General features: G+C 38.1%; 1 protein-coding gene across 1 annotated transcript; it reads left to right on the top strand.

The window, feature by feature from the left end:
* Positions 1–71: 71 nt before the first annotated feature.
* Positions 72–19,670, top strand: cenpf (centromere protein F). Its single transcript, XM_065288409.2, has 20 exons — positions 72–149; positions 836–1,042; positions 1,150–1,346; positions 1,534–1,646; positions 1,719–1,810; positions 1,909–2,167; positions 2,263–2,465; positions 2,708–2,833; positions 3,466–3,594; positions 3,740–3,862; positions 4,195–4,330; positions 4,438–7,988; positions 8,651–10,663; positions 11,174–11,326; positions 11,423–11,557; positions 12,245–12,406; positions 14,189–14,351; positions 14,493–14,921; positions 15,065–15,240; positions 19,188–19,670. Exons 2-20 carry the CDS (start codon positions 881–883, stop codon positions 19,359–19,361), a joined length of 8,496 nt encoding a protein of 2,831 aa, XP_065144481.2. The 5' UTR covers positions 72–149; positions 836–880; the 3' UTR covers positions 19,362–19,670.
* Positions 19,671–21,032: the final 1,362 nt, after the last annotated feature.

Raw genomic sequence — 21,032 nt, forward strand, 5'->3', positions numbered from 1 at the left:
TTTTACGTCATGCGCAAAAAGCACCAATAGCCGCGCTGCGTTCAAGTCGACAACAACGTTGAACCTTGTTTGAAATTTCGATCTCAGTAACAGAAGAACATCCGAAAGTAACTGCGGAATAACCGTGAGGGGTTGATACTGTTTTTAAGGTAAGATAATGCCTTGTTTTGTACATAATATTTACTATGTAGTGTTTTAGTGTGGATAATCATAGCAGTTGGACCGTTATACAGTTATTTGTACCTTGAATTATTTCTGAACGCTGTCCAACAAAGTTGATAGCATTGCATTCTAGCACGCATTAGAAGATTATAGATAAAGTCTAAGTTTCATAATAACTTTAATCAATATTTCGAAATAACCTAACACTAAGACGTATCTGGATTTTTAGGTTTTTAAGGTTATTTTAATGCTTTGTTTGTGTTATTTTAAGTAATAGACCCATGATAGAAAAGCATAATTTAAATAATTTAAAAAAACTTGCTTTGAGAACATATATCGTTTTTTTAATTTAGAAAGCGAATGTCGACACTTAAATGCCAGTTAAGACAGTACAAAATAAGTACTAAGTTAATGGTTTAACGTTACTATTACACAAGTACATTTTTTTAATTACTTTCATTATGTGTTCAAATACACTTACCTTTCTTTTAACTTGCACATGTGGCAGCCGCTTTTATCCAAGATTACTTCACTATGTGTGTGTTCCCTGGGAATCGAACCTATAACCTTAGCAGTGCTAATGTTTGAGCACATAGTATGTGGAGTCCCTACATTTTTCACTCATGCTAGGTATACATGTATGGCAACACATATTACTTTTTTTTTTTTTAAGAGCATGCCAGTGTATTTGTGAGGAGCAAAAGCATCTTCGGCAATCATGAGTTGGGCTGTGGAAGAGTGGAAGGATGGCCTTCCTGGAAAGGCCTTACAAAAGATTCAGGAGATCGAAGGCCAACTCGACAAATTAAAGAAGGAAAGACAACAGAAACAGTTTCAGATGGACTCACTTGAAGCTACTTTACAGAAACAGAGGCAAAAGGTCAGTTACATCATGGGTGAAAAGTATAGTAGATTGTAGATGTACCACACATTTGAGTGGTACAGTTAATGATTGGTATCATTTATGTGTTGTGTGTTTATCTGTAGATGGAGAGTGAAAAAAGTGAAGCAGTTTCCCTTAAAAGGGAAAACCAGTCTTTAGTAGAGTCTTGTGAAAATCTGGAAAAGACGAGGCAGAAACTTACACATGACCTTCACATAAAAGAGCAACAGGTGAATTATTTGGAGGGTCAACTTAACACCTCCAAGAAGCAGATAGAAAGACTGGAACAAGATGTCAAAAGGTAAGTCGATAGCATATTTTGTGTTAACTTTAATTATTTTTCATAAATATATGACCAAGTCTGAGAAAACCCAGCTAAAGTCAAATTTTTGTGATTTACTGTTTTCTACATAAAATTAGCGCTAAATCTTTACAATATCATAAAAAAATCCAAAATTGTCTTTGCTGAAACTCTTATTTTCATCAAGATACAAAAATGAATTGGAACGGTCCCAAACATCACCTGCTGCTGAAATCCAGCAGCTCAATTCGCCGCAAAAAACATTTGCAACCCCTGCAACACCGAATCATTGGCAACAAGGTAAGGTACGATTCATGACAAATAAAATGCTTGCAATTCAATCACTTTAACAATGTAACATTGCACCTATAGACTCGAGAATAAGCGACTTACAGGAAAAATACAATCGGGAGGTTGAGGAGCGGAAAAGGTTGGAGGCAGAAAACAAAGTCATGCAAGTAAAAGTAAGTCGAACAGACTGCTGCTGTAAACTGCCTTATATTATGACAATCATTTGCTTGATCGTAATAACAATGTACTATTACTTCTGTAACACCTAAAGCTTCTGAATCAGTCTTCAGTGAGCCATAAAGACATTGCGCGGCAACAGTCAGGCTCCTCAATTTTTCCTTGGCAACAAGACCAAAGTCTTCAGTCTCAGGCTACGATGCAGACCCCATCTAGGAGAAGAAATGGCCCCTCTGGTGTCTCATGGTCTTATGATGACACACCAATAAAGCCCCACCAGCAGTTCACATCAGTGGCTCAGAATGACGCCGGCGGCTCACAGCAGACAGAACAGCTTAAGAATATAAATCAAGGTTAGTCTGACCTTTCAGACAGATTTTGTTTAATTATATATAATAATCACTACAGTGAATAATTGTCATCTTTTTTCCTTTCTTGTGCTGCTTAGATCTCAGGTCAAAGGTTTCTGAGCTGGAGCTCCGTCTTCAGGCTCAAGAGAAAGACATAAAGAATCAGATGAATAAATTCAGTGAAATTCAGAGTCAACTCGAAAAGGCCAAGAAAGATCTGTCAGAGAAAGACAAACATCTGAGCAAGTCAAGAGATGAACTTACAAAGGTGACGGGCCAGTATGAGCAGTCCGTTTCCAAGGTAATATGGGTCAGCTTAATGTTTTAATAATGCATACTATATTATATTAGAGATGTAAATATGTAATCTCATCAATGGCGGTGATAGAGTTAATGTCTTTATTATCGTATAAGCATTTGATTTATATCTACATGCAATATCATATGTTTTGCATTTTATATTCTCACCCATTTGTTCATCTGAACATTGGACTGATTTCATGTAAGCATAGTCGTTCATGTGTGGTTGCTTTTGTTTATCAGTGTTCCTCAGTTGAGCAGAAGCTGAAGCATGTAACAGAGGAGATGAACTGTCAGAGACACAACGCAGAGATCATGCATCGATCTCTGGAGCAGAAGATCAGAGACCAGGAGAGAGAGAGTCAGAAGGTACTTCCTACAGTTCATTGTATTTTAATATATTAAAGGGTATATATACACATTTTTACAAGATTTAATATAAATCTCATGTGTGCCTCGAATGTGTCTGTGAAGTTTTCGCTCAAAATACCCCACAGATTGTTATAGCATGCCCAAAATGCCCGATTTACGTGGGAGCAGAAAGCACTGTTTTCATGTGTGTACCTTTAAATGCAAATGAGCTTCTGCCCTCACTCCATAACCAACAGATAGTGAGTGCTTTTGATTAAAAATAGAAATAATTCCTGTGAATAAAGTCTGGGACAATAGTATATTTTGCAGCATTAGCACTACAACATACTAACAAGTGCATTTAGGGGAAAAAATAAATAAAGCTTTTGGGTGGGGCTTTATCACACTTAGGAAAGCAGTGGGTGGAGCTTTATCAGTATGATGTCTCATTAACAAGAGAATCAAAGCAGCATGTCTAATTAGACTGCTTTGGTTTAATGGGGATTTAAAAAGGGGTGCATGGATTTTGTTTATTGTAGGGTTGTTGTGTTCACATATTTATGTCAAAACCTTGTAAAAGTGGATTTTGCATAATATGTGCCCTTTAAATGAACTCAAATCAACAAATTTTGGTCTCTAACTTATTTCAGGAACTTGCACAACTTCAAAGTTCACATCAGGCTCTTGACCAGCAATTTAACCAGGTGAAAAATAAAATGAGTATCGAGATCCAGCAAGCCAAAAAAGACTACAATGTTTTGCAATCTGATATGGATAAGGTAATGTGAAATATTGTTATGTTTTATTATATTATGATCAAAAGCTAATTGCTTTTACAATCATTATGGTTGGTTATACCATATTAGGTGAAAATTACCTAATCTAAAAGTGCATATAATCTCAATTGTGTCATTTGTATCAAAGGCAACTGCTCTAAAGAATCGAATGGAGAAAGATCTAGAGGAGATGAAGCAGAAACATCTTAGGTCTGAGCAGGCACTTCAAGCCTCTCAGGTGAAAGAGGCTGAGTTAAAGAAGAAATTTGATGTAAGTTGCTTTGTGTAGAATGAGTACAGTGTGTCTGAAACGTTGTGTTTTATCTTCTGGTTAACAGAAACATGTTCTCATAAAACTGCTAAACAACCGCTTGCTGTTTATACATATTTATTGGCTAAAATTTTAATTAACTTTTACCTGCTTCAATCTCACGACACAACAAGGTAGACAAAGCTTTTAGGCTATAAAAGCATTGTTATATTTTAAAGACACGAGAATACAAGAAAAAGGCATTGACGTAAATGTTTTGGACCCACTGACATTTTGTTTTCTGGCTGCTGCCGCCCATGAGCTCATTAAAGTGTCGTATGTGCTCTTTACAGGAGATGCAGAGAGAGAAGAATACTCTTACTTGTCAGTTAGAACAAGGAATGAAGAGGGTTACACAACTTGAAGAGGAAAAACAAAATATTGAGCAAAACCTTGCTAAAAACCGGTCAATGGTGGATGATTTAAAAGGTATGTTTCATCCTTCTAAGTGTCATACAATTTCCACAAAATGATCATTGATTAAATATTGAGAAATGTTTTCATTTATTCATGTACTCTATTCCTCTAATTTTCAGTTAAGACTCAAACTCAAAGTGAAGAACTGATTGAAATTCGCAAAAAGATGGAGCGTCAGAGTGCATCATCTGCTCAGGAGCTGGAGCATGCCAAGAAAAATCTGGCTGAAATTGAAAAGAAGAATGTGAAGATTCAGGAAGAATTGCAAAAATTAGTCAATGAACTTGAACTTAAAGCTAATAAGATATGTGCTGTGGAGAAAGAAAATGAGGACCTCAAAATGACTGTGAGTTCATGTCATAGAGAAGTTGCTGAGATAAAGAAAGAGTATGAGGCTCTCCTGCAGTGGAAATCTGAAAAAGAAGAGCTGGTTACTAATGCTGAATCAACCCGTGCAGAAATGCTGAATAAAACTGCAGACCTTGAGAGAGATTTGGCTACCCTGAATAGTGCTCACGATAGCCTCAACAAGAAGCTGCAAGATTCCGAAAATGAGAAGCTTTGCCTGTCCAGCCAGATTGATTCACTCAAAGGTGAACTTCTTAACAAGTGTGTGGAGATAGAGGAGAAAGGTAGAGCCTATGAGGAGCTTCAACAACAGTTTGGTGAGACGAATCAAAAACATAATAAAGAGATGGACAATTTGAAGCAACAGATCTCTCTACTGCATGTAAAGGTGACTGAGCTTGAAGCTAAACTGCATCAGGAAACAACTAAGGTGGAGGAAATGGAGCGAGTCCATGGTCAACTCCTTGCAGAGTATGAAAGTGCCTGTGACTTGGCTAAGTCAAAGGACTCAATTATTGAGATGAACAGGACTGAGATTGCACATCTTCAGGGATCTCTTTCTTCACAAGAGCAGGAGTTTGAAAAATTGAAAGAAGAGAAAAGTATGTTGGCAAAAGAATACGAAGCTAGCCTTTCCCAAAAGAAAGAGCTGGAAGAGGCGAAGTTGAACATGGAAAAATGTCAGCAGGAAGTTCTTGATAAGATTGCCTCTCTGGAATCAGACCTGGCAACCCAAAAATCTTCAAATACAGAAATCCAAGGAAAGTATGATGATCTTTCTAAAATTAAAGAAGAGCTAGAAGAAAAGATATGTTTGGCAGAAAAGAGGGAGAAGGAGCTTTTTAATGAAGTTGAAGATCTACTACAAGTGAGGTTGAACATGGAAAAATTTCAGCAGGAAGTGCTTGATAAGACTGCCTCTCTGGAATCAGACCTGGCAACCCAAAAATCTTCAAATACAGAAATCCAAGGAAAGTATGATGATCTTTCTAAAATTAAAAAAGATCTAGAAGAAAAAGTGTGTTTTGCAGAAAAGAGGGAGAAGGAGCTTGTTAATGAAGTTGAAGCTCTACTACAGGTGAGGTTGAACATGGAAAAATGTCAGCAGGAAGTGCTTGATAATGTTGCCTCCCTGGAGTCAGACCTGGCAACCCAAAAAACTTCAAATACAGAAATCCAAGGAAAGTATGATGATCTTTCTAAACTCAAAAAGGATCTAGAAGAGAAAGTGTGTTTGGCAGAAAAGAGGGAGAAGGAGCTTGTCAATGAAGTTGAAGCTCTGCTACAAAAGTGCAATGCATTCTGTTCTCTAGAAGAGCAGTTTAATTGTCTTGCAGCGGAGGAAGAGAAAACTAGAAATTCTCTCGAAAAAATAAAAGAGCTTCAAATTCAGACTGCCTCTGAGTTGGAAAGTGAGAAGACGATAGCAGAGAATCTTGTAAATAATATTGATGAAGAAAAAAGAAAGGCCTTGCGATTGGAGCAGGATAATACAAAACTTAAAGTGAAGCTACAGGAGTTTGAAAATGAAGCAAAGAATCTGTCTGAGAAGTATGAAAGCCTCCAAAAACTCCACAGTGTTGTTTGCCAAGAAAAACAAAACCATCTTAATCAAGTGGCCATGCTTTCAGAAGCACTGGCTGAAAAAGATGCCATGGTAGAAAAGTATGTCATTTTGCAAACTGAGCTTCAGACCTCAAATCAGATGTGTGTCACTCTTAAGAGTTCCCTAGAGAGTCTTCAAAAACTGTATGACTCTTTAAAGGAGCTGAATGTAAGTCTGGAAAAAACTTTGCAAGACAGATCTAATGAACAAGCTTTAATAGAGGCACATTTCAAGGAGCTCAATGAAAGACACAGCAGGGAATCTGAAGTTCATGCCTCTGAAATTGAAGCTTATCTGAAGAAACAAAAAGATTTAGAAAATCACATTCATATCCTTGGGGCAGAATTGGATAGCAAACATCTTGAGGTCGGAAATGCTTCAGATAAACTGGAAGAGGCTGCTTTTGAAAAGTCAAAGTTGAAGCAAGATCTTAACGTATCTAAAGATGAACTCAAGGAGGTGACCGAATCCTATCAGAAAGTTTCAAAGGAGCTTGAAAATTTGAAACTGAATGCAATGCCACACATGCAGGAGCTGGAATGTCTTAGATCTGCTCTGGCAGTCTTGAAAAGCCAAGAGGAAGAAAAATCCTGTGAAATTAAAACATTGATAGAAAAACTTCAGGAGGCTCAATCTGGGCACGCTAAATCTGAAGAGGCATTGAAAGAAAAAAACATAAGCATGAGCAAAATCAAAGTGCAGCTTGAAATGTTGCAAATGGATCTTGAAGACAATGAAACATGCCTTAGTACATTTGATGCACAAGTAGAGGAGCTACGTGCAAGCAACAGCATTCTTGAAGCAAAGTTAGGTGAAAGCGAGGCCCAGAGATCCACTTTACAAGCAGAACTTGAGTCTGTCAAAGAAGACTATACAAGGAGCATCCTTGAAGTGTCACAGCTATCTGCATGTTTGGAGGAAACACAGAAGGAACAACAATCCAGTTCTGCATTAGTCTCCGAGTTAGAGTCTCTCCGGTTAACCAATGAAAAACTGAAAGTTTCCCTAGTAGAAGAAAATTGTAAGCAGGCAAACCTTGAATCAATGTATAATAATATTATAGAACAAAAGCATAAACTGGAATTGGCTTTCCAGGAATCAAAAGCAGATGCTCGGAATACTCAAGAGCAAATGGAAAAATTAAAGGAGATAAATGATAGTCTGGTATGTCAGATTGCTCAACTACAATCTTACATTGAACAGCTTCAGTCCGAGAGGAATCCTACAGTAAACTCTGACCCAGACACACTGCATAAAGAGCCCACTCTGTGTGAGAATGACTCAGATGTGTTGCAGGATATTTGTGAAATGCCATTTGCAAACACCTCTATTTTGCCTTTTGAAGAAGATTCTTCTTTCTTGGGTGCGTCTTCCTCAACTGATAACCAACCGGGTTTCCAAAAAGAGGGCACAGATTTGGCATCGGATGAGGAAAGCCAAAGTAAATCTACTGAGTTTAAGGAAGTATCTGATGTTCTTCAGAAAACTATGGAGGAGCAGATGGAGGTGAAAATAAGGCAACTCAAATCACAGCATGCTAGGGAACTCCAGAACATGGAAGAGCAAATGTTCATCATCAAAAATGAGTTGGAGGCTAAGCTTAAGGATGAACAACAGCACACAGAGATTTTATCGGCGCAACTGGAGGCAACCATGCAACAACTGCAGGAATTAGACCTTGCCGCATCTTCCTTGTTGGCACCTGAAACCTCACAGGTAACATACGTATGTCACATTGGGTAGGGCAATATGACCAAAATCTTATATCATTATATGAGTACCTTTATATCATGATAACGATATACATTTTTTTTCTTTCATTGAGATTTTTGTGCTATCTAATGCTAATCTTTGAAACCATAGAATTTACATTATCCTTGTCACCAATGTCAGTATCTAAAAAGAAAACAACCAGCAACAACAAACAAAAGCTTACTGAAGATCTTATTATTAAAGGTACAAAAGTGATTTAGTTAAGAGCAGTATGAGATTGATATTAGGTAACTAATATAAAAAGAGCAATATTAGACAACTTTTACCATTTAGGACCAACGTCTCGGGTTATCGCCCACCCCTAATGTCACAACGTAATTTCTAAGGGTTTCATTTAGATTAAACATGTGTTTTTATCAACTAGTGTTGTTCCAAATCAATGCCTTTTCACAATGTGCTTGGGTTTAAAGGGTTGTAGCACTTCTGATACTACATTTACATATTTGGCAGTGTATTTTTGTATATATTAGTTTATGCATTTCCTGGACCCTTGACCTCGGCATTGCTAGCACCATTCTCTTTTAGTTGAGTATTAAAAAGACAAGTATCAGTCAAGACATATGTTTTTTTTTAATAAATATTAATTGTATTCATTTTTATTTTAGGGAGTGGAAACCATTAAATCTGAAACACAAGAGAATGTAATGCAGCATCCAGATCGGTCAACTTCAGATACAAGCCCTGAAAATGAAAAATCACTTGTTGAACTTGAAGCAATAAAGGCAGCTTTACGTGAACGAGAAGACGAGCTTCTACATTTGCAGTCTCAGTTTGAAGTTCTGGAATCTGAAATGACAATTAGGAAAGATTTGTGCTCTGAGCTTGAGGCCAAAGTCCGTGAAGTGGAAGTAGAAAAGGCAGACTTCATAGACAAGTTTACGTCCATCACTCAGGAGAACCAAAAACTGAATGACCATATTGTAGAACTGACAAATGAGATTAATTCATTAACGTTACAATTGCAAACCTCCAATTGCCAGCTATCAGATGTTATGGAAATGATGGAGAGCTTGCAGATGGCAAAATGTGAGTGGAATGAGAAGTTCTTCCAGACTGAGAGTGAACTCAAAAGAGTGCGATCGGAAAAAGCCAATCTGGAGAAGCACATCCTCTCCATGGAGGCAGATATAGACGAGTTACAGGACCAAAAACAGAAACTAGTAGTTGAGCTTGAAGCAGCTAGGAAGACAAATTGCAGCCTTGAACAACAACTTAACATCACTGTGGCAGAAGGTGGGCAGCTTAAAGAAGAGCTTGACCTGTGTGCAGAGGAAAGGGAGAATGAAATTCAGTCCGTAATGAAGTGGAAAGAAAAAGCTGAGCTTTTAGAGAAGAGAGATGCTGATGCACGAGAACTAATTAAAGTGCTAGAAGACGACATTAGGGCTGGAAAGAGACAAAATGAAGCTGTCTCTGAACAAATGAATGTCCTGCTTGAAGGAAAAGAGCAGCTTGCTCAACAGTTGGAAAACCTTGAGAATACAGTGGCTCTTTTGAACGAAGACAAGAAAAATGCACTAATCGAATTGAACAATTTAAAGAACACCGACCACTGTGCTTTACAAGAGTCAGAAAATATGTCTTCCAAAATCCATTCCCTAGAGAATGAAAACATCAGGCTATCGCAATCCCTGGAATCCTCCCTCTTGGAGAAGGGTGAGATCGCCTCCAGGTTGATTTCTACACAAGAGGAGGTAGCTCAGATGAGGCGAGGCATTGAAAAATTAAAAGTAAAAATCGAGTCTGATGAGAGGAAGAAGAATCACATGAGTGAGCTGCTCAAGGCTGCGCAAAGAAAGGCGGATGTCCTTCAGGACAATATTGACAAGCTAGAGAGAGAGAAAGATCTTTCCGAGCAGAATCTAGAAGAGGCGATTCTTCAAGCAGAATCTGCCAAAGCTGAGCTTGAGGAAATACAGGCAGAACAGCAAGACCTCACCAGGAAGATTGAAGAGATGACTGGTGAGCTAAGAGACCTCAACGAGGAGAAATATAAACTTGAGCAAGAACTTGAACAAAAGAACAGCCTCATTGAGGGACTGCAGGTGTCCAATCAAGAAGCCTCAGAGAAGCTTAAATCCATCGAAAAGGCAATGGAAGAAGCAACAGCGAGTCAACAACAAGTGATCAAGGATTTCCAAGCAAAAGTTGGTGCCATAGGGGAGGAACTTCTACTTTGTAGAAATGAGCTAGAATCCAGTGATCTTAAAGTCCAGGATCTTGCCTCTCAGTTACTGTCTTCACAATCTGAAAACAGCCAGTTTGCACAGAAAGTCCTTGAATATGAAAGGTGTATGACAGAGCTCCGTTCATCCAACCAGTTGCTCCTAAAAGACCTTGAAAACAGGCAAGAGGAGTTTAGCAAAGAAAAGGCACAACTTCATTCACAGGTAGCTGAACTGCAGGCATTATCTTCAGTTCAGGAAGAGAGAGATGAGCTGCAAAATGAGAAGCTTCATCTGCAGTCTACAATTGCACAGTTGGAGGAGAAAGCACAGATTCAGTCGACCAGGATTGAAGTCATGCAGACGAGTGCTACATCTCTGGAGAATAATATCCAACAGCTGGAGAGCCAACTCTGTACCATGAAGCTGATAAACGCAGAACTAACAGAAAAGGTGCCTTTGCCTGTTAATGTTGTTGTTGTTGTTGAAATATATCACCTTAAAGGTTCAGCAGAAAATTTTTTATTTCATCATCATTTATTCACCTAACGTTGTTTCAAATCTGAATAATTTTTTGTTCAGCTAAACACAAAGTAAGATATTTTGTAGAGTGTTAATAACCAAAAAGATCTGGGGAACCATTCATTAGCATTATTTGTGCCTGTGGAAGTCGATGGTGCCCCAGATCTGCTTGGATATTAACATTCTTCAGAATATTTTACTTTGTGTTTGGCAGAATAAATAATTTTTTTGTAAACTATCCCTAAATAAACTAACCTGAGCTGGTGGTCTTAGCTGGTCCTTACAGCCTGGCCAAGCTGGTGTTCAAATGATTTTGCTTATCAGCCAGCGTTTTCCCAGTCTGACCAGATACCAATGCCCAAAACAGCTGTATACCAGCAAGATTGGTCACCTTGAGCAGATCCTATATCAGCAGCTAATCTTTTTATTGTTGGTTTTCAGTTAAATGTACTCAATGAAAGCAGTTCACAACTTCAGATGACACATCAGCAACAACTTTGCGAGGCAAACGAAAAGCAGAACGCTTTGGAGAATAATCTAAATCTATTGACTTGTCAGCTGCAGGAGTCTCAACAACAAACTGAGACTTACAAGGTAAAGATTTTCTGTCATCATGAGTCAATATTTTTATGATTTTTTTTGATTGTTTGGTTTCTGTTTGCACTGCATAACATTCATGCAATTTTTCAGCTCAGCGTGGAAGCTCTGACATTAGAGAAACAGGGCCTACAGAAACAATTATCTGAAATTCAAGAAACTCATGATGTTCGGGTGCAGGAGACCAACAGGAGACACGAAGAGAACTTGAAACAGATAAGGCAGCAGGTATATTGCTCTGTTTATCTGGGTGTGTTTGCAATTTAATTATAGTTTCAAATGTTGCAACAGTAATATTTTTTTTTGCTGTGTTGGACAAGGACAGCCAAAAGTGTTGCACGATATGCCCCACAGTAAGATCGTTCTATTTTCAGCCTGTGAGATCGCTGATACACAGTAGTTTTTGGGGGCGGGGCAATAGTTTACTCATTTATTTATTTGTTAATTTTTTACTGATTTATGACAAGCCACTGGATTGGTGGACAAAAACAGTAGCTGATTTACTCTTAATGGCAGCTAGCAACACTGTCACGACCTCAAGCTTCTTAAACATGATGCCCAGGCGCTCTTAAAATTTTTATGTGCCAAGGAGTGGGAACAATTCACTAACTGGTTTTAATTTTCTCTGTGCAAACAACCTCTTCAGTGCATGGAAAAGTCGAGCGCATTACAAGTTCAGGTGCAAAAAGGAGTCAGAGCTGTGCGCATTACAAGCTTTGAATGTACATTTTAATATAGCTGAATGCTTGGTTAGTCACAAAGTATAATAGTATAACAAAATGTAATGGCCTTGTCATTACCACCATATTTACAGTTATATGCAGCTTTGTGACTAATAGTAAGCTAATCACTAGACGCATACGAATGTGACAAATCTTGACAGTTCTGAAAACAAAGTCATTTATGTTTCTACAGCACGAGATGGATGTCAGCACATTGAAGGAAAAAATGGCAGCAGCTGAGGAAAAGTCTGCAGAGTATCTGTCAGAGCTCAACAGCTGCAAGACTCAGAACGCAGACGTGGTGTCCACCTTAAAGGAGTTGCGGATTCAATTGGAAAGTTGTGAAAAAGACAAGGTATTGTTTGTGCTAGTATATGACAAGGTTGTGGCATGTAATGTTAGTTGTGTGCGTGTGCGTGTGCGTGTGCGTGTGCGTGTGTGTGTGTGTGTGTGTGTGTGTGTGTGTGTGTGTGAGTGAGTTAAAGCGTAGTAATATGATCTACAGTCGAAAAGCATGCTGTCATTCATCCAGTCTTATCTTCCATGCACTTAAAGGGGTCATATTATGAGATTTTTTTAAGATGTAAGTTAAATCTTTGGTGTCCCAAGAGTGTGAAGGTGAGGATTTAACTCAAAATACCCCACAGATAATTAATTACAGCATGTTAAAATTGCAAATTTGTAGGTCTGAGCAAAAGTGAGCCGTTTTTGGGTGTGACATTTAAAATGCAAATGAGCGGATGAAGTCCAAACACTGATCACAATGATGGTGACTTGTTGTAATTGAAACTCATTTGTGCTGTCAAGTCCTTCTTTTCTCTCTCTTACTCTCTGAACTAAATGGCAGTGCTGTGGTTGGATAGTGCAGATAAAGGGGGCGGTATTATTATAATTCGCCTTGCTACCTACCTCACAAAACAGGCGAAATCTGAACGACCTAATTTTTCACATGCTTGCAGTAAATGGCTTACCCAAACAAAGTTACTGGATTGATCTTTATCACATTTTCTAGGTTGATAGAAGCACTGGGGACCCAATTATAACACTTAAATATGAAAAAAGTCTGATTTTTATCCTATGACCCCTTTAAAGAAAAATCTATGTGGCATTTAGTGGATTCTGCCAACAAAGCGGTGTTTGGGTCAGTGACAAAAACGGTTTGGCAAGATGAGAAATTCAAAAATCTTTTTTAAAAACTTGTTTTAAAAGCACGCATCAGGTTTATTTCAATGCACATAGTGTATTTATGTTAATTTTATGCAATAAAAAATTACATTTGCACCATTTTTATGAAAGTTAAGACTAAATGGAGCTGAAAATGTCAAATGGTGTAATCGCCAATTGCGCCAAAGAATGAGAAATATTAAATATTTTATCCACCTTGATGGCGTGTAAGTGTAATCATCAAAAACAAAAATCATTTTAAAATATAATTTTATTAGTAATGTCTAATGTTAATGCGTTTTTGTAATATTTGTCCTGACATATGCTGAAAACAGCTCTGTTTTCTAAATAATCTTTGACAAATTATGTAAAAAATGTATGTAAAAAAAATCATATTAAACTTAACTAGATTATTATATTTTATTCCACTTTTTTTATGAATATATTTATATTTTTATTTAAAAAATACTAGTTACACTAATTGACACAGATTGACATTATACCACATTGACATTTTTGCAATTATCCCCCAAATATTATTTCAAAATGAAATACCAGAAATTTTAGACTTGGTCCTCAAAAAAGAGAATGTATGCAGGTAATTTGCACATTTATTTTGAAATTTTAACCCTTTTACATTTAATTGAACCATACAGACACAAAATAAATAACGTCATTGACCCATTTCTGAATGGCCAGAATTAAGCGAAAGTATTTGATGAACTTATAATGCGTGCTCATAGCATTCTGTTAATATCATTATCTCATTTTTGGCGGAGGTGGCATTTTTGCATCGAGCTTCTCAAATCTTTCTGTTCTTTAAATTACTTTGTTTTAATAAAAAGACAATCAGATCTTAAACCAACATCTGGCAAAAAAATGGCCAAACACTTTTGTTAGCAATGCCCTTTTTTCAATTCCCATTTTAGTTTAGTTAGTAAAATGACATTAATATTGTTCTTGATTCCTGTAGGCAGAGTTGGACTCAAAAGTTGTGCGCTTATCTAAGGAGAAGGACAGCGCTATGAGCAAGATCAGTTTGTGGATGAAGTCTTGCAAACAGCTGGAGAGCGAGAAAAAAGCGCTACAGGAAGAACTTGAGCAAAAAGCAACAATTCAGCCTCTACAGAAACAAGGTATGAGCTGAACATTCAGAAAACAAGATTTCAAGCATTTATTAGGAAATGTTTGTCTCAATTAGTAGAACTTTATATGATTTTAATTATTATTATTCATATTATTTGAGCTTTCAATTGCTCTGTATTTTTCCCTTGCAGGTGATGGTGGCAGCAGTGATGATCTGCAGGAGGAGCTTCAGGAACTGAGAGAAGCTCTGGAGGAGAAGAGCCGCGAGGCCGATGAAAGCATGGACCGGTACTGCAGCCTCATGGTCAAAGTTCACAAACTAGAAGAGACCAACGAAAGCCTCAAGAACCAGGTTAAGCAGTTGAACTCCCAAACAAAGACCTCCAAGGCCAGGAGATCCCTCAGGTCTGAAAAAAGCAACCTGGAGAACAGTAACCCTGTGGAGCGTGCAGAGAGTGTTCCAGCGGTGAAGAGGCAGAGAGCAGACGACACCCCCAACAAAGCACAAGAGGCTCTGCACAACATCACCAAGAGACTCAAAGCTACGACTGCTACACCCAAATCCGCCCATGATGACGAGGACTTCAGGCCAGAGGGGTTGCCTGAATTGGTGCAGAGAGGTGAGGAACATTATCACAGTCAGTATTTAGTTGTGGAAGAGTTGGTAGACTATAGTGTGCAAATTTTTTTTTTTAATCAACACGTGAAATGTGTGTAAAAGCAGCATTTTATGCATAAATGTAATGTTTTCTTTTACGCTCAGGTTTTGCAGATATCCCAATTGGAGAGATGAGCCCGTTCATCGTGCGAAGAACCACAGTGCAGAGGTGCAGCCCACGTCTGGCTGCACGGTCGACTGTGGCTCACCAGAGCTCCACTTTAACTGAACTTCCTGTGCACATCTCCAAACGGCCAGCAGAGGGCAGCACATCAAACACAGTGAGTAGATCTTCACAGTCTATGTGACAGGCAGCAGAAATCATATTTTGTCGCTTTTCCATTGCATAGTACCCCACGGTTTGGTTTGGGTCATGTGAGCTCACCTCACTTTGGTTTGGTTAGCTTTTCCATCGAGTTTAGTAACACTTCGGAGTGGGAGGGATTATAGGCGTGTGGTTATATTTGCGCTGCCTACTGCTGTGACATCATTCAAGTGAGAGCGTCGTTGTACATTCCCATACGTTCATTTATTTCGCCACAAAATTAAAATTGACCACCACAAATAGATGTTTGCACATCGCGTTTATCACTACCTCTGTCTCACATGACAGTTTCTGTACAAAGACCCGTGGCGTCAGTGGACGCGCTCCACTGAGCCTCATTTAAGTAGCATTTAAGCATATATGCGGGTGTGCGCGTCGGGAATGTGCCGCCACAAACTGCAAGTCTGGAAAAAACTGTTATGGTGTTTCTGATTCTCAACCTGTGGATGTTTTTCATCGCTAAAAGGGAGTTTGGGTAGCCTGGTTAGCCAGACCTACATCAAGATGTAAGGTCTGGCAACTCTTCACACAAACGGCTCAATGCAAGGGGCGGGATATAAGGTTGTCCCTCAAAATGCCTCTGCACGCAATAGGATAGCGCTATGACCAATCAGAGCAACGAAGAAGGTGACGTAGTTACCGTAACCAGTCGGCAAAACTCCAAACACATCTTTCTTGCTTAAAAAGGACTTCAGTAGGGTTATTTGCTCTTCTCTCAAAGAAAAACATAAGTCTAAAGTCGCGGCCAAAGCCGCTTCAAAAGAAAGCTGTTCGCCAGCAGCAGCAGCAGCCATTCTTTGTTTTCAAGTAGGAACCGTTGCAGCTCTGTCGTCATCATGTTAAGCCCGCCCCACAGACGCTACACACGATGTGATTGGCCTGACCAAATTTTGGTTTTTGGAGCTGTTAAGTGTATTGTGAGTGCCTAGACTAAACCCTGGCAGCAAATATATTTTGCGGCCGCTAGGGTGCGTCTAGATTTCTAGGCTAGAGTTTGGGAACTTATAGCAAAGCACAGATGACAACAGGTTTACTAGAGACAGCGCAAGCTAGCACGAAGGTAAAGCTAATCTTTAGCGATGACGCTGATAGTGACGATTCTTTTACACCAATCAGTGATCTACAGTGTTTTTGCGTCACGTTTTGGTATCAGCTCAGGTCGCTTGGAACCCCAACCGAGGTGGTACTAAAAAAAGTATTGGGTACTATGTACTGCACCCAGTGGAAAAGCCCCAAAAAGTAAGCTGACAGTACCCAAACCGTGGGGTACTATACATGGAAAAGCGCCATTTGTGATCCAGTCTTTGAAAACCCAAGTGTTTACATATGCAATAAAAGCTCCCAATATATATGTGCATGTGCAAAACTCACAAATGTGTTATGAAATAGATGGAAATATTCAGCCTTTAACCACATGAGGTCACCGTAGCCCCTGATTATCTCTATCAGTATTTAGTAGGTAACCACAAGTGCCAGGCAGCTCACTGACCTTAAGTCAGAATTTCTGATCATTTCCAGAGGTGAAAAACCTGCAATGTGTTTGGCTGCCATGATAGTATTTCTGTCTCATCTAATCGCTCATCCGGCTTCATTTTGTGATAATTACCAGTTGACTGTATGAAATCGGTCTGTGACATTTTAGATTAGATGGAAAGAGTTTAAGTGCAGCGAGGCATTAAAGCTTACCCGTCATCTCAGTTCCGGCTCAGCTCTGATCATGTCACCTTACCCTGGGTCACTGTTTCTGGACATTTGTCCATTCACACTTCAAGAATTCAAAGGGAGGCTGAGACCACATGCTGTAATGTAACTCTCGTATGTCCCAAAGATCCTTTATAGAATTGCCGCCTAACATTTTATCTGTTAAAGCTGTAAAGTGTGGTGTTCCTTTACATGTAGCTCATGTGTAAACCTCAATTTGGCTTTAACATCACAGAAAAGGGGAAGTTTCCTAATCAATAATTAAACTTCAAGTGGAACAGATGCAAGCCGTTGGCAGAGTGCAGGAGGGGAATGAGGGGAATATTAGTCAACTCACAACGAAGCCAATTTTCACTTGTTATTCAGCAAGGGAATTATTATTATTATTTTTTTTATATTTTCAGCCTTTCATAGTAATTAGGATGAATCACTTTATTTCCCTAAATTACAAAATGCTTAACAGCATTTTTTTTACCTTGCTACTGAAGTTTCAATCCAAAGCGTATTAGTTTAAACATCTCTGTCTTGATTATTCCCTAAGAAGCATACTAGTATAGATGGAGAGCTGCATGGATGACACATTTTTGGATGACAGAGTTAACATTTACATTTTTCCCTAAAGTCAAAGCGTTTCTAGAATGGGGTTATGTTTAAATGCCTGACATAAGATCTTTTTTCTATTTGGTTACTAATCCTAACACAAGCTAAAGATATTTTCGTGTCTTATTCTATGACATAAAACGCAATGTAACATGGCCAGTATTTCCTTATCAGGATATGTGGTTTTAATAAAGTTTAAAAGAGTTTTCAGACGTTTGGTGGTGATGATGTGACGTTAAGCTACTGAGGTGTAGTTTGCTTATAAGCTTACATAGCTTATTTAACTTCAGCGCGGATCTGGCCCAGAGTCATCTGCTGTCTGGGTTAAGGTTAGCTTTATATTTCTATTAAATGCATACAAAATTCATAAAAGTTGTGTTCATTTGTAAAAGATTGTCTTGATGGACAAAATTAGGGAAGTCACAATGATTAAATAATCATCTCATTCCGATTTTATGACCTCATTGCGATGATTTCAGATCACCGCAATGATTGCACATCTCTTTAAAAAAACACAAGGGGGAGCTGCAGCGCTTGTATAAACGAGACTGTATCAGATGGCGCTCCTTAACTGAAAGTGTAATGCGATACATTGCAAAGCCATTTAATACAGTAGAAAAAATGCTGCAAAAACTGCCAGGTGAAACATGCATTTCTGAATTTAGGGACTTGAAGGATGCTATTCTTAAAGGGATTGTTCACCCAAAAATGAAAATAATGTTATTAATGACTCCCCTCATGTTGTTCCAAACTCAGAAGACCTCCGTTTATCTTCAGGAAAACAGTTTAAGATATTTTAGATTTAGTCAGAGAGCTTTCTGAACTTCCATTGAGAATGTATGTATGATATGCTGTCCATGTCAAGAAAGGTAATAAAAACATCATCAAAGTAGTCCATGTGACATCAGTGGGTCAGTAAGAATGTGTTGAAGCATTAAAAATACATTTTGGTACAACAACAAAAAATATGGCTTTTTCAGCGTTGTCTTCTCTTCCGGCTCTGTTGTGAACCTCATGCACAAGACTGAAGTCACGTGACTGCAGTGACGCAGCTGACGTGTTATCCTCAGACATGTTTGCAAAGTTTTTGAAACTTACAGCATGTGTCTCCCCCAGACTGTAAACGAAACTTGGGTGCACAGAAACAGCTGGGGCGCACCAGATAACACGTCAGCAGCGTCACTGCAGTCATGTGACTTCAGTCTCGTTCACAACAGAAAAAAAAACGTGGCCCATATGAAAAAAAATCCTATTAACTTTTTACTGTGAAGCTAGCTTCTGCTTTTGCCTACAAAAATGTCATCCCTGCAGATCTCTATTAGCATATTATTATCAAAGTAATATCATTCATTGTCATTTATCTATATTTAGATGATATATGCTTAAAATGTCTACTCTGTTTTGTAAAGGCATTGTACCTGTCTAATGTGTTACTGTTAATACTGTTTCAATCAGTTGGGCTACAGGAAGATTTTTTGTGTTTATATATATCTCTGTGTTTATATTCCCCTGTAGATAAGTATGCTGTGAGATGATTTGATATTACTGTTGAGTATTTCTGACAGTTCGCTATTGCACTCTGCTAACATCATGTTCTTTCAGAGCCAGGTGCCCGAGGCAGTCCAGAGCAATGCAGCTTTTAAAACCTGTGAAAGTCCTGTGACTGGTGCAGAGAAGAAAATGTCCAGACGTTCACGTAGCATCAGGAAGACCCCTGAGAGACAGGAACGGGTCAACGTCACTCCACAACAAAACGAAAACTGCCAAGTGCAGTGATTGACCTTACTTCTTTAATGTTACTTTTCAGAACTCTAATACTATAGCTGCAAAATGTTTTTGAGATTAAGCTCATGCACTGGCTTTCTAGCTTTGTATATAATTTTCAAGGGCAGCTGTATTACAAATTTTTAGCATTTCTTCTGTATATATTTTCTTTCTCTTTTTTTATTATTTTAAACACAATACAACTGATTTGTTGTTATTAACTCAAAATAACTTCTTTACTGCTTGTTTTATACAACAAAAACATAATTACTCCATTATGTTGTAGCATTTCTGACTTCTTTACTAAAGCTCAATCTACATTACAAATGACTGTGTTTGTGTAATTTCTGTATAAGTGATGAATGGAATGATGGATAGATGGGATTGGATTGAATAGATTTGGATGGATGAATAGAATGGATCGATTGATGAATGGATGGATGGATAGATTGGTTGGTCGATAGATGAATAAATAGGATGGATGGATAGATCGATCTCTGTGGTCATTAAAAATCCCAGGATGTCATTCGAAAAAGATTAGGGATGTGCCCTGGCATACTGGCCAAACTTGCCCATTGGTCTACTAATCATCCCCATATATAATAATTGGCTATATTACTCTGTCTCCTCTCCACTAATAAGCTGTTGTGTGGTGGGCGTTGTGGCATAATCCAGGTGGATGCTGCACATTGGTGGTGGTTGAGAAGAATCCCCCATTCATATGTAAAGTGCTGCAGAAAAGCGCTATATAAATGTAATAATTATTATTATTAAATAGAATGGATGGATAGAGAGATTGATAGAATAGAATTGATAAATAGATAGATAGGATAGGTTAGGATAGAAAAGAATAGAATAGATGGCTAGCTGAATAGATAGGATAGGTGGATAGGAACAGTAGATCAATAGAATAATGAATAGAGAGATGGATAGGACAAAATTGATTGAATAGAATGGATCGATCGATTGATTGATGATGGATAGATAGAGATAGAATGGATGGTTAGAATAGGACAGAATAGAATTAAACAATTGATGATCAATAGATAAATAGATAGGATGGATAGATAAGAGATTTGGATGGATAGGATAGAATGGATTGATCGATCAATTGATAGATGGATGAATAGAATAAAATGGATGGATAGAATAGATGGCTAGCTAAATAGATAGGATAGATGGATGGATAGAATAAAATTGATTGATGGATAGATAGGATAGAATAGAATTGATTGATGGATAGATAGGATAGAATAGAATTGAGCGATGGATGAATCAATGGGTAGATAGATCAATAGATGATTAGATATTGATAGAATGGATCAATTGATAAAAGGATGAATAGAATAAAATGGGTGGATGAATGGATAGAATAGCGTGCTAGATGATTAGAAAGGATGAATGGATGGATAGATCAATAGATTGAATGGATATAATAGAATTGATTGATGTATAGATAGGATAGGATAGAATGGATCGATAAATGGATGGAAAGATTGATCGATAGATAGGGTAAAATAGATGTGGATGGATAAGATGGAATAGAATTAAAAAATGGATGGATCAATTGATAGGATCTGTAGATAGATCGATAGATTAATAAATAGGATGGATAGATAAGATTAATTTGTATGGATAGGATTGAATGGATCGATTGATAGATGGATGAATAGAATAAAATGG

This window comes from Paramisgurnus dabryanus, chromosome 17, assembly GCF_030506205.2.
Source record: "Paramisgurnus dabryanus chromosome 17, PD_genome_1.1, whole genome shotgun sequence".
NCBI classification, from domain to species: Eukaryota; Metazoa; Chordata; class Actinopteri; order Cypriniformes; family Cobitidae; genus Paramisgurnus; species Paramisgurnus dabryanus.